Below are 13,190 nucleotides of genomic sequence, written 5' to 3'. Positions count from 1 at the left end.
CCTTTGGTTATGCAGGCAACATTTATACACTTCCACAACTCCTTTCACGCCCTGTGACCATTTTAACTCTCCAACCTTTCCTTGGCTATAACGCCCCAAACAAACCTAAAAGAGTTGCACAAAATATCAGCATTTTCTCGCCTACCACATCTGTCTAGTTCCCAACTTACTTATCTTTGGGTGAAATTTCAGTGCTTTCTTTTTCAAATGTAACCCAGGAAATGATGAGGAACTTCACACCCATAATGGTCAGTTGAACTTCCACCTCCTCATTTACCAATTGATGTTTCTGTTCACCTTTCTCTGTGTTTCACTGTTCTGCCTCTGAGCTGTTGTGACATGGTTTGTTGCCCTTTTGGATGGTCTTCAATATTTCAATTACATCAGAAAGTAAAAAATAATGTGCCAGTGATTTTACATTGTCTTTCCTTTAGAACGGTGTACCTCCCTCAAATGTACTTAAAAAGCATACAATAAGTGGCCATTTATGGTTTCACATTAAAAGGAATGGGGCTAGTGTATTTTGCCCTCATAATCCTTCTTCCATGTTCTCACTTGAGTTAAACATGACCCAGAGATGTATATCCACCATCATGGTGGCTTGCTGGTCATCAGCCCACTGTCAGGCATTCTCGGCGAGAGCATTGGGAAACAGGACTGGCTGGTAAACTTTAATATTGACGGACATTAATCGGACAAGCTTAGAGATGGTGATTGCCCTCTATGCTCTGCTGCCAAGGCTTTGTTTGCCTGGACCCAAAATACCTAGGTATTCCATTGAACGTAATGTTGTAGCGCCACTGGGCCCATTTACTTTATCTCACTTTACCTCCTAACACTGCACCTCAGATTAATTTACTTGGATCTTGAAACGTGCAGAGAGGGGTCCGATATAGGAGATCCAATCCAGTTATCCAATTAGGACCCGGAATAGGATAACTGACGTACAAACTCATAATTAAATTAATTTATATGATTCTTAAAACTGTGCTATACTCGTACAGGATTATTACAGCTAGGCCAAATCTCCTAAAGAAATTCAGTCAGACTAGTATCAAGAAAAAAAACTATAATTCTGTTAGACCTATGCTAAATACTAACAATAGCGTCTGTTGTCTACAGACCTCTCTATTAGAAATCCCATCTCTCATTAATACTCAATTGGAATGCACAATCAATTATTGGAGACAAGTCCTAGAGAGATAGAAACCGGATTTGAGGATGTAAACACTCCTGCCGAGCAATCAAATTTATGTGATATTTATGAACAGCACATGTAGTATTAATAAAATTTCAAAAACAAATTCGAAAGCAAAAAGTTCAAAATTTCATCCAATAAGTTCTCCAGACTCCCGGGTCTTGTAATACATTGATCCGTATTTTAATGCAATTCTCAAAGTTCAATCCAGACGATGTTCGGATCAAAATTCAATTCCAAGTTCCAATCCAAAGTTCAAGGTACAATATTCCAAATTATAGTCAAAAACTCCTCAAAGAAAACAATCACTGCAGCCAACACGTGTTTCGTAGGGCTGTCAGAAAGGTACAGAGACTTAAACGAGAAGATACCTTGGTATCAAAGAAAAAGATTGAGACTATGGGCAAGAGCCAAAAGATCAGAATGATTACACATTTTGGCACTGGAAGTAACAAACTCTACGGTATCATGAGGAAATATTGGCATTTATTACATTCCGATAAAGATTTGAAACCTTACTTGACGGAAAGACCTAGTATTACGTTTAGGAAAGGATTGTCCATTGCCAATATTGTTAGCCCGAGTTACCCTAAACCAATATCTCATTCTGGACATAGTGAATGGCTGCGAATTCGTCCTAAGGGATTCCACTACTGTGGAAACTGTAGCTCATGTTGGTGGGCTAAAAGAAAGGTTGTGAAATTTGAATATAACAACACAGGTACCTTTTATATTGATTCTTTCATCAATTGTGAAACTACCTTTGTTATTTATGTTATTGCTTGCATGTGTGGGAAGATATATGTGGGAAGTACGGTCAGAAGACTTAAGGACCGGATGGTAGAGCATTACCGGGCACTTAAGAATGGTGATACGAGGTACCCCATAGCCTCACATGTCATTCAGAATAGACATGACTCTGACAACCATAAATTCTCCTTCCATGGAATAGAACATGTAATCCTTGACAGACGTGGAGGAGACAGACTATTAAAATTGAGACGAAGAGAGGCAAGGTGGATTATGGTCCTTCGGGCCGTAGAAGAAGGGCTCAATTTTGACACAGAATTACAGTATTTTCTGGGAGATTAATTATAATGTAATTTTATGAGTCAAAATATGCTGTTGATGTTTGTGATCTGGCTTGTAGTTTGAAAAATTGCTTATTCAGATTATGTTGATTTGTAAATAGTTTTAGTTGATACCTGAGGAACCTGAATGCTAATGCCATAACACCCTCGCTTTTTATGCAGTTAAGTACATAGGAAAGTTATGGGAGACTCAAAGCGATGTCATCATGTATGTTAAATCACTTCATAATTGGGACGAATACCTAGTGATAGCCCTTATTATATAACCCTTATTCCGAATTGTTTACGTATAATAATATATTGTTGGGCATATAAACCCTAATTTCGGTAGGTTTTAGCCATTTAAATATGGCGACACCGCTAACACCGTAGTTCCATTATTACTAGTTCAGGCACTTCGATAGTATGACACCTAAAGATAACGCTGATGTGTATATTAAATAGGAGGAGTATTTGATACAGTTTACCCCTTACTGATTAATGCATTTACGACATGAACCTAACGGGAAATAATGATTATTAGTTAGAAAGTTAATATCCTTCACGAACGCGGTAACCTATTCCAAGATGGCGGCGATTTACGTTCCGTTTTCTTATGCTCACTTACATAATATGGCGCCCTCAGGAGACGCCGACACTCGATAGAGTCGGACACGGGATATTTGGAGTCCTCGGAGGGGAGATACAGGTAAGGGTCATACTTGCTGTAGTTTAGAATATACGAGATAGCAACTGACAGCAGGTCCTAAGAAATGTGGGTTCTTGTATTTTAGAACCTCTCTAAGAAGATATATGCGGAGAAATCAATTAAGGACATTGGAAGTTTATTGAAATAATCGCGTCGAGATATTGGTAAGGGAATTTATCGAATATAGTTATTGTTCTTATTGTCTCTAAGCAATACGAGTCTAATAACATGACTCTCCATTCTAGTTACTGCAAATTCTGAAAGAAATTAATGATAAAGACAAACGTGAGGAACGAAGAATAGAAAGAAAAGGTAATACAGACTGTGCTTTGGCATACACTACCACCGCTTATTGTTATATTTAGCTTAGTGATTTCTCACTTTACTTAGTATGTGTCATTCTCAGCGCAGTGACTTTTCATTAAAGTACACATGTGTATTCTACATTTAGATGTTATATTATTAGGGCTTGCGCCAATTTGTGCTATTGAGAGGGATAAGTTATCCTTGCTATAGAGAAAATATGAGATGGACTTTGGTGACAAAACTAAGAGTTTCTCCATGTCTTTCCACAAAGTGTAATTTTTATATACATACCCTCGAGTAAGAGTTTGATAATGTTGATAACATTATATTTTTTGTGAGTAAGGTACACATTTATATATGCTTTTGGATTTGGTAATATTTCGGAATGTTTTGCTGTCATTATACTGCTGACACCGGGACTGTCACAAAATTGTATTTTGATTTTGTCACAGAATATGGGCACTTTGTTTTCTTCACTTAGGTGGTGACTTTATTAAAAGTACTCTTTCATTATAGATTAATGTTAGTAATATTTACCATTGCTTTATTATTTTGGCTTGCAGCCCTGAGGAAGTTATGTGGCATGAGATTAATGCCCTACGAAACACGTGTTGGCTGCAGTGATTGTTTTCTTTGAGGAGTTTTTGACTATAATTTGGAATATTGTACCTTGAACTTTGGATTGGAACTTGGAATTGAATTTTGATCCGAACATCGTCTGGATTGAACTTTGAGAATTGCATTAAAATACGGATCAATGTATTACAAGACCCGGGAGTCTGGAGAACTTATTGGATGAAATTTTGAACTTTTTGCTTTCGAATTTGTTTTTGAAATTTTATTAATACTACATGTGCTGTTCATAAATATCACATAAATTTGATTGCTCGGCAGGAGTGTTTATAAGCTTTTCTCTGGGACGAGTCCTTTAGGTTTAGAGGGGGTTGGGTAACCTCCCTTTCCGGCCTAGTAGCAATTCACTTAGATACGTGTGTACTTTACTTATAGCCAAACTCAGCTGTGCGCCCTTATACCCTGTTACCTGCTAGTTCGTTCGGATTTGAGGATGGTTCGGTTTATCAGTAAATTTTAAGATGAGTAAATACATCAAATTCAGGCATTTCAATTGACTAATACAGAATAATCCAATGTATCTCTTGTGGGCCATCAATTACCAAAGCTATTGAAGAAGATTTCAGGGAAAGATGTGAACCATATCAGGTCAAAGGTTCTCTCCCATAGATGGAACAGAGTCCAGGCATTGCGCACACAGTGTATGCGTCAGCCCAAGGAAACCCAGTAGAGTTGTTTCTTTCTAAGTCCGCAAAGAGCAAGATGAGTCGATCAGAACCACGTCTCTCCGTCACACACTGTATATAGTTCCGGCATGACACCTCCGGAGTCACCTCATCTGGTCAGACCCCCGCAGTCCTTTGTTCAGTTCGTATAGGGTGATTGCATGCAGCACGAAGAAGACACATTTTATGGCAAAAAGGTGGTGCTCATCACATAAGCTGTCGAACCATTCAAAATGTAAAGTTCCCAAAGTAACAAAATAGTAGCAAGTAGTCTTAGTATGTGCATGGGAACTCTTTCTGTGAAACAGTTTCATTTCACATTGTAAGTTTATGAAGCCTTTCCATGAGAACAGAATCAAGCAAAGGAAAGAAAATGTAGGGCTAAATTGAATTTAGGTTATGAAATACACAATATAAAATAAGGAAATATACATTGCATTTTAGAGTCTTTAAGGCCTTATATCCTTTTCCTCAAATAATTTGCACTTGCAAAGCATTCTAATTAGCACGTGCAACTATGACGTATTACTGCATTCTCAAAGTACCATCGTATAAAACCATTTCAAAATATAAAATATTGTTTCAAGTATTTTTTTTTATATCGAATGTTTTATTACATTTTTAGAGGCAAGTACATTCGCTTTACAGTTATGGGGTACCAGCCAAGCTTGGTTGGTGATGCCATGGTTACAGGTAGTTGTTGTACATGTTTGGCTGCATCCCTTTACAATATCTTGCTAGAAGATTAGGACAGATGAAGGAAAGAGAGAGAGTAGAGGAGAAAGGGAGAAGATAGGTTACAAGAAGAGTAGTATAACGATGATCCTATTCTGGGTTTATTGAGTTTTGGTTTTTGGGCAGCTGTCTCCCTCGGAGGGTTAATGAAATCTCTATAACACGTGAGCCTAAACAATCAAATTTTCCATTACACGTTAAAAGAATACACCAGTGCGATTTAATCAAACATGCCCGTATGTTATTTAAACAACATTTTTTGCCTAGTCTACGCTCTTCTGCATGCTTTTACGATGCAGTAACTAAGTCTTTTCATGATCTATTTCTCAAATTCTTCAAAGTATATGGGGCGCAAATTGTGTACGTTGTCAGCAGGTGAGTCTTTTGTCACTGGCAATGCCCAGCTCCATTGCCTATTCTTTGATTAGTTCAATCGGTACTAGTAAAGGGACTAGCTTGATCCTTATGCAACATTGTGCTTAGTGTTGTACTGCAGCTTGGTCTAGGATAAGGACTGAGGAGGCAAAATTATATATTTTCCTGGATGGCTGAAATTCTTCCTACCGTTATTGGTCCTAGCCTTTCACTCAAACACCTCAGTACATTCTGTCACTTGTAGTCTTGGTTTAATTTAATTGAATTTACCTAATATTATATATGTTTTGCACATTAAGTTACTCAATGCTCCCACAGCAAGTTAAATAACCTGGTAGAACAGCCAAAATGTGGCTTGGAAGGAACGTTTCCTTCATACAAAGGGACTGAATACAAGTTCTAACTGTGCATGCTTTTAAGAATGTTTGTTGGTGACAGTTTAAATGTCTATAATGGCTTGAATCGTGTCCCCAGTTTTTGTGGACTTTACTTCCATTTTGTTTTCTCCTGGCATGCCAGCATTTTAACCGTGCAGTAACCATGGTGTCTTACAGATCTACACACGCTCTGTAATTGAACCCATTGCTTTACCAGCACCAACAAAGGAGGTGACAACCTCGCCGGTGACCACTCAGCCTGAAAACACCTCAACCACAAGCACTTTGTACAGAAATACAGACCGACAACGAAAGAAGTCCAAAATGACAGACGAGGAGATCTTAGAGAAACTGAGTAAGTCATTATTGTTTGGTCACTAAGGTAGTTTGCATAATGCATGTTGTGATACATGGGGCATTTATATATCACGGTCGATGGCCCGAAACCTTTGATCCCAAATAGAATGTTGTAAAGTGGCAGCTGGTTTTATTAATTTGAAGCCATTGTTAAATGTCAGATGAATAGATGAACAGATATACAGGCGAACAGTAGAGAATATTAAGGTTAAATCACATTAGAAAACATGCATATCAAATTTTTCCTTGAAGCTATGGTATCCCAAGCTATTCTTACCTCTTTGGGCAACCTGAAATAGTCCAAATTATCAGATTATCAGATCAGCGTTTGTGCTCGCATGTGTCAGTGCTGGGAGTCACAATGGGTGGCACAAGTTGCAGTGTCCTCCAGAGAAACATTTGGGCCTTTGCGCTTATGTTTTTTTTTTAACAAAGCACTGGAATGGAGCAGGGCCACTAAAAGCACACCAGAGCCGTAGACTGTATGCTGCTGCTCATATGCTACCTTTGAATGGTGCTAGCATTCTGTGCCAAATCTGTTTGGAGATATAATAAGCGACGATTTTTGTTGTTAATGAGAGTTCTTGCACAACAAAATTATACAAGCAAGATCTGCTGTTTTCATTAGTCTACTGCTGGTAGTGTGTATTGTTGCATTTGCCTGATCAACTTGAGCATCATTCCTCTCAAGGAAGGCTCTGTCCTTCATGTGGGCACCAGTTCAAATAGATACATCATGGAACCCATTATCTGCAAACCTCAATGTAGCAAATCCTTAGCAGAAGCAGAGAATTGAAAAAAATGACCTGATTGTTGCAAAGTGGCAGAATACATGTATTCCTACGAGTGTTGATTTCTTTGAAAGTACTAAAGGTGTCTTTAATGTAGAAAATTAAACTTGTTGCAAACTATAAATGCATGCCTGCTGCAGTGCACAGCTAGGACTCGCATATCGGATCTTATATCCTAAACAGCATGGATCTAGAATGTGTTCTCATTCACCAAGGATCAGCATTCTGAAGATTGTAGCCTGTGAATAGTTGGGCTGAATCCCAGGAATGGACGTGTGGCGTTTCGTGTACATCGAGCAATCTAGTGACCCAATTGCAAAATGTGATCGTCCTAGAGAGATTTGAGTACTCAACAAGTGTGCTATATAGCTATAATTACAGCAAAGGGGCCAAGGATGGAATGGGTATGCAGAGAGAGCAAAGACTTTGTGGATAAGGAGACTCACATTTTCAATCGTCTTGTAGGATGTATTTCGCCAAGGAGACAACAAGTGGCATTTGTTGATGCTTCACTACTTTCTCAACTACGAAGGCAATTTCATCTGCAGGCGATCTAAAAATGAAGTATCCTGAAGATGCACAGAAGCATCTATCTATCTATCTATCTATCTATCTATCTATCTATCTATCTATCTATCTATCTATCTATCTATCTATCTATCTATCTATCTATCTATCTATCTATCTATCTATCTCTTCCTATCTTATGGTATCTTTTAGGATGGAAGCTATCTCATTGAACGCAACAGGTCCCTCCTCTCCACTCCAGCCAAACAAGCAGACATTCGATGCTCTACATACATTCTCTAGACTTTCCAACATATTCTCCACATTCACCACAGAGGCTACCAATGCGCAACAAGTTTTAGTCACCTCCTAAGTTGTTACTTTTGTTCTGTTACTGGCGCCTTAAGCCATTAAGATGGTCATGCCCGGGGAAAGACATGCTGCCTCTTACTTGTTCATCATCCTTTATTCCAGAGCCACCCATCCTTCTCTCTGTTTGGTGAAAATAATTCTTCATCTGGACAGAGCTTCCAGTATTAGTTAACAACTTGCCCTGGCCCAGGCTTCAGCTGAGCTTCTCACCTGTGCCTTTCCCGTTGCCTCGCCTGCCAATGCCTAGGCTCACCAAAGTTGCTAAAGGGCAGTATCTGTGTGCAGGGTCTTCCCACCTCCCGGGATGCCTCCACAATAGCCTGGTGGACACGATTGTGTGTCCTCCTGGGATCTGGGGTCCAGGTGCAGTTGATTCCAAGTATAGGATCTTCTATCAATGAGATCTTAGTAATTCTGAAGGCGCGCAAAGATTGATCAACGGACACTTCACAATCTTGATGGGGTGCTTAGAAGAGACACCAGTCCCTTGTAAATCTCTCCGGGTGGGAGCGAGCGCACCCAGAGGCTAATCACTAGCTGAGGCCATGAAACTGAGACAATATTGAGGTAGCCTCCGCTTGCCACTTTCCCGATGGCTTGTCTTTTTATCTCAGAATTCCATTGGTAAGTTTTTTCTTTACACTTTGACTACTGGATGGGCATGAAGACAGACTGTTCCATCACTCATCACCCAAGAAGTAGCCAAAGATTAAATGGTTCTAGGCACGTCACTAATTTTTCAGAAATGATGCGTCATTTTGTACATTCGGCTTTGGGAATGGCAGGGAATTTCTTGTACAATTCTGACCGAGTGTAGGGGTCCTGGTAGTGGAGAATTGCATGGAGGATCTTTAATGAGGGAATGCAAGTGAGCATGAGGAAATGTATGGATATGAGGGACACATTTACAGAGCATGCATCTATTTAAAATGTATTCATAGTAACCAGACAGTATATTAGAGAGGTGGCCGAGACAGGTTACTTAGTTAAGTGGTGGTGTTGCGAAGTATAATTTAAGTAACTCCTATCCACACATTTTTTCTTACGTTGTGTGTATTTACAATTTGAGGCCAAGGCAAGGTAGATCAGAAGGGTTTCCCAGATTTACACAACATTTGATCAAGTGGCAACGCCTGGATTAGAACCCAAGTCTCCAGGTATTGTGCTCAGAAAGGTAATCCACTAAACAGTACACTCCTCTTCCCCTTGCCCTGAAAGGCAGCTACCTAGAGGAAGATTCGGGAAGGACTTTAAGGGGCTACTCATGGTTACTGGCTAAAGAAATGGTGAAGCAGTAGCCATGGAATAGATTGTAGTGTGGTACAAATGTGCATCAAGTAACCTGGTCGGTTAATATGCAGACAGGCAGTCATTGGTATTGTTCGAAGTTTAGTCGTGTGGCTAGGTATCCGCATGCGACAAGGCGGCAGATGACTGACGGATGAATTAATATTTTAGTAGCATACAGAGGTGGAATGAATCCTCTATCATGCTTCAATGAAGGCGGAAGCGACCTGAGTGGGCGTGTGTTTGCACATGTGAGCGACATGCAAGAGTGTGCTCAGCGGAAGCAGAAATTAAACTAAGGGTGAATTTGGGGTTGAATTGCTCATCTCGGCTTTTGACACGTCAGCGGCAGACTTGGACATGTCTTTTATAATGAGGTTGCGTGCACGTCACATTGGTCAAAGGATGGTCTTTATGAATGCTGTTCTCCTTCAAAACTGTAATAGCGACACATCTAACATTAGGCTGTCTCTCCTTCTCTACAGAAAACACTCCAAATTGCCTGGCTGTTTTCCAAATTGAAGGTTGACATATATTACATTCACAGCTCCTTTGCCAGGGAGCCAGCCGTTCATGCAACATTGCGAAATTGCGCAATCTAATTTGCATTCATACATATGAACATTTGCATACATACATATTTAACACCTCTTTTAAAATTCCAGACATGCTTGTGGACTTCTTGAGACAAAGCATCACAAAAGCTTTGAAAAGCATTTAATCAAATCGGAGCAGATTACATCATGTATTACACAGGGAGGAACAGTGGGCAGGAAGAGCAAAGGGCTTAGAGCGATTTGTTTATTCATTATTAAATTACCGCAAGCAAAAGATTACCAAAGTCGTTATTTGATGCTACTTACTAACACATGTCTGGGGGTGGTTTTTATTTAAAACAGGATTATAACCTGACAGAGTGATAAAAACAATGTCTATTTTCACTAGTTTAATTGGAATGATCCATCCACTGACTCGCAATCATTTTTGTATGGTCTGTCTTTCTGACATCCCTTCCATTTTCTTCCCCTCCCTCCATACCAACCTTCTTTCTTCCCTTCCCTCATTCTCTTTCCCTCTCCATTCCTCCCTAAATCCCTCTTCATTCTTCTTCCCCTTCTCTTCTTCCTCCCTTCTATATCCCTTCTATATTTTCTCCCTTTTCTCCTGCCTTCTTTCTGCCTCCTTTCTCATAATGCCTCCCTTCTCACCCCCTCTGTTTTTTCTTCCCTTCTCTCCCTCCTTCCCCTTTTTTCCTTCGTCACTTGTTCTCCCTTTTCCTCCTTCTTCCATTCCTTGCTCAACCAGTTTGTCTTTTTACTGCTCTGTTGACTCTCAAACTTTTACCACGAGGCATATCTTAATACATGGAATCCTGCCAGAAACTCATAGTAAATTCGCTTCCCTACCAGTTGTTGGATTTATTTCAGGTCGAGCCTTTAGGCTGCTGAGAGGTGAATTGTGGCTGACCAACCAAATAGAGGGGCTTTGAGCCCACCCATTGCATACCATTGGTTGGCTTGCTTTGTCACTTGTTTCCCCGCGTCCTAGCTTGTCTATCCGGAAAATGTGTCCAACCCATGGAGCATTTCCTCTTAACAGTTGCTTTGATTGGTGGTATTGCTGCTTGTACTGTGTGCTTTTCAAACAATACTTCTTTCTTTTATATGATTGTTAGACGGGGACCCGGAGGGTCGGCCGAGTACAGGGGGAGAGGCCTCCGGCGAGGGCCCTCTCCGGTAATCGTACAGACAAGTAACTTCCCCCCCACAGATAGACACCACACAAAGATAAGTTCGGCATACGTTTATATATATCTTCAGGCAAGGTGATGAGCGATACAGCAGGACCAGGATACGAGGATCCCGTCAATTCTAGTCTCTTTGGGGAAAAGGGGTAGCGGGACAGTCTGGGTACCGGTCCGGTACAGAAGTAGCAAAGGTGGAGCTCACAATCCTCGAGCTGGAGGGTTCGCAAGGAGAGGCCGCGGCAGCGCCTGCAGGCCTTGTAGATGGTTCACGATGAGGAGGGCCGCGGCAGCGCCAGCAGGCCTTGTAGATGGTTCACGACGAAGAGGGCCGCGGCAGCGCCGGCAGGCGAGCCATCGACACTCCTTCTCCCATTGACCTGCCAAGTGGTCTCTCTACCCCCTGGGTGGATGGTGGTGCCTCGATGTCGGGCCTGGCTGGGCCTGAGGCTGAGATCGACCCGAGGCCACGAGGCCTGGTCGTGGAGTGTCCAAAATGGCGGCTGGGCTAGAGACAGTGGTTCGGGAAGGGACCCGGGCCAGCCGAGACTGTTGTGATCATGAGCCAAGGTTCTGTCGGGGAAGAGCCGTGGTGTTGCCCCGGCGGGTTGCAGGGGTGGTTCTTGTCCGGGGAACAGGAGGAGCAGGGGTCCGTGACCCGCCATGCGGGGAGGGGGCGGACCGGCCGCGAGACCTGTCCAACAGTGATGCACTCCATGAGAGTGCTTCTGTTTTTAAACTGTTGCCTTCCCCATGTTGCTATCCGTTGCGCGAGTGCTGTTCCCAACCTCCCTCTATGTTGGGCTAACCGGTGTGCTTCGCCCCTTGTCTCCTCACACTCTCCATGTTACTTATTACTACTGGTACCCTTTGTGTTGCTTGGCCGTCCACCCTTAACTCCCTCTTGTTCCTTTACCTCCCCCGTGCCCACCCTTGTGTTGCTTTAGCGCCACTCCCCTCCCTGATTTTGCTTTACATTCCCGCTATCCCCCATAGTGCTTTACCTTTCCTGGGTGGCTTTTGCTTTCCCAAACACCTCTTGACTTCTTTGCACTCCCCCCCCCTCACCCCCCCCCCCCCCCCACTGCTTACTTTAACACAAAAAAATTACTTTGCCTGATTTCCAAATTGGATGGCTAACTAAAAAAGAAAGGAAATAAGCCACACCATAATCTTATAGGCTCTTGTGTGGCGCACAAGCCTACAAAATGATGCAGCACTTGTTTGGCAAAGCTAGTTGGCGACAAAGGCGAGATCTATTGACTTTGCCAATGCTTTTTCTGGACAAGGAAGCTGTGCTCACGTGCTGGTTTCTCTCCATGCATTTTTAGAAGCGCAATCTTTTGCAGAGTTGGCTGATATCTTTTGGTCTTAATCATTATATATTCTCACACAAGATCTCGATGCATTCCTGCTTCCAATATCCAGCCTCTAGGCATACACTTGACTACATCACACATGACACAGTTAGAACATTGCACATTTACCATCTATGAACCTATTAAAGCCCATATTACTCCTCTTTTTCAACTTTGTGACTCAAATGACTTAAGTACACCATTTACACTACATACACATCAGTGTTTTTCCCCATTATCTTTCAAATACTGTTAGTTTAATTTTTAGATTTTGACTGACTTGTATGCCTGCCTGTCTCTCATATACTCTTAAAATACTAGGTAATTTACTGTTGCCTCGCACCATTAAGCACCAGTTTTCTCCCTGGTTTCCCACTCCATGCCACACACCTTCATTTCCTTCTTATAGAGTCCTTTCCATTTCTCCAGCCAATATCATCTGGTGAGCTTTGGGTGAGCTTTGAGTGGGATAAAGTACAATGTAAACCTTCAACCTTAAAACTACCATATTCATATCATAACTAACTAATTCCCCACATCCTTACGATCTCAGCTAGGAGCAGTAACCACACCTTGTTTCTTAATTTTCTCAAGCATGTGTGGTCATTGCTTTGGTTATCTCCTGTCTTGATTATGCCAATTCACTTTATTTTGGCCTACCAAAATGTTACTTCCCAGACTCCTTATTGATCAGAACCAAGCAGCA

At 41.5% G+C, this 13,190-nt stretch overlaps 1 protein-coding gene across 2 annotated transcripts in view; it reads left to right on the top strand.

The window, feature by feature from the left end:
- Window positions 1-13,190, top strand: part of PAK3 (p21 (RAC1) activated kinase 3) — a 355,050-nt gene that overhangs the window by 219,225 nt on the left and 122,635 nt on the right. For both annotated transcript variants that reach the window (XM_086918440.1, XM_086918439.1), the window contains one exon: window positions 6,246-6,423. In XM_086918440.1, the coding sequence (XP_086774566.1) occupies window positions 6,246-6,423 (178 nt within the window). The remainder of the gene's footprint in view (window positions 1-6,245; window positions 6,424-13,190) is intronic.

The sequence above is a fragment of the Lissotriton vulgaris genome, chromosome 4_1 (assembly GCF_964263255.1).
Source record: "Lissotriton vulgaris chromosome 4_1, aLisVul1.2, whole genome shotgun sequence".
NCBI classification, from domain to species: Eukaryota; Metazoa; Chordata; class Amphibia; order Caudata; family Salamandridae; genus Lissotriton; species Lissotriton vulgaris.
This window is presented reverse-complemented; position numbering and strand designations above follow the sequence as displayed.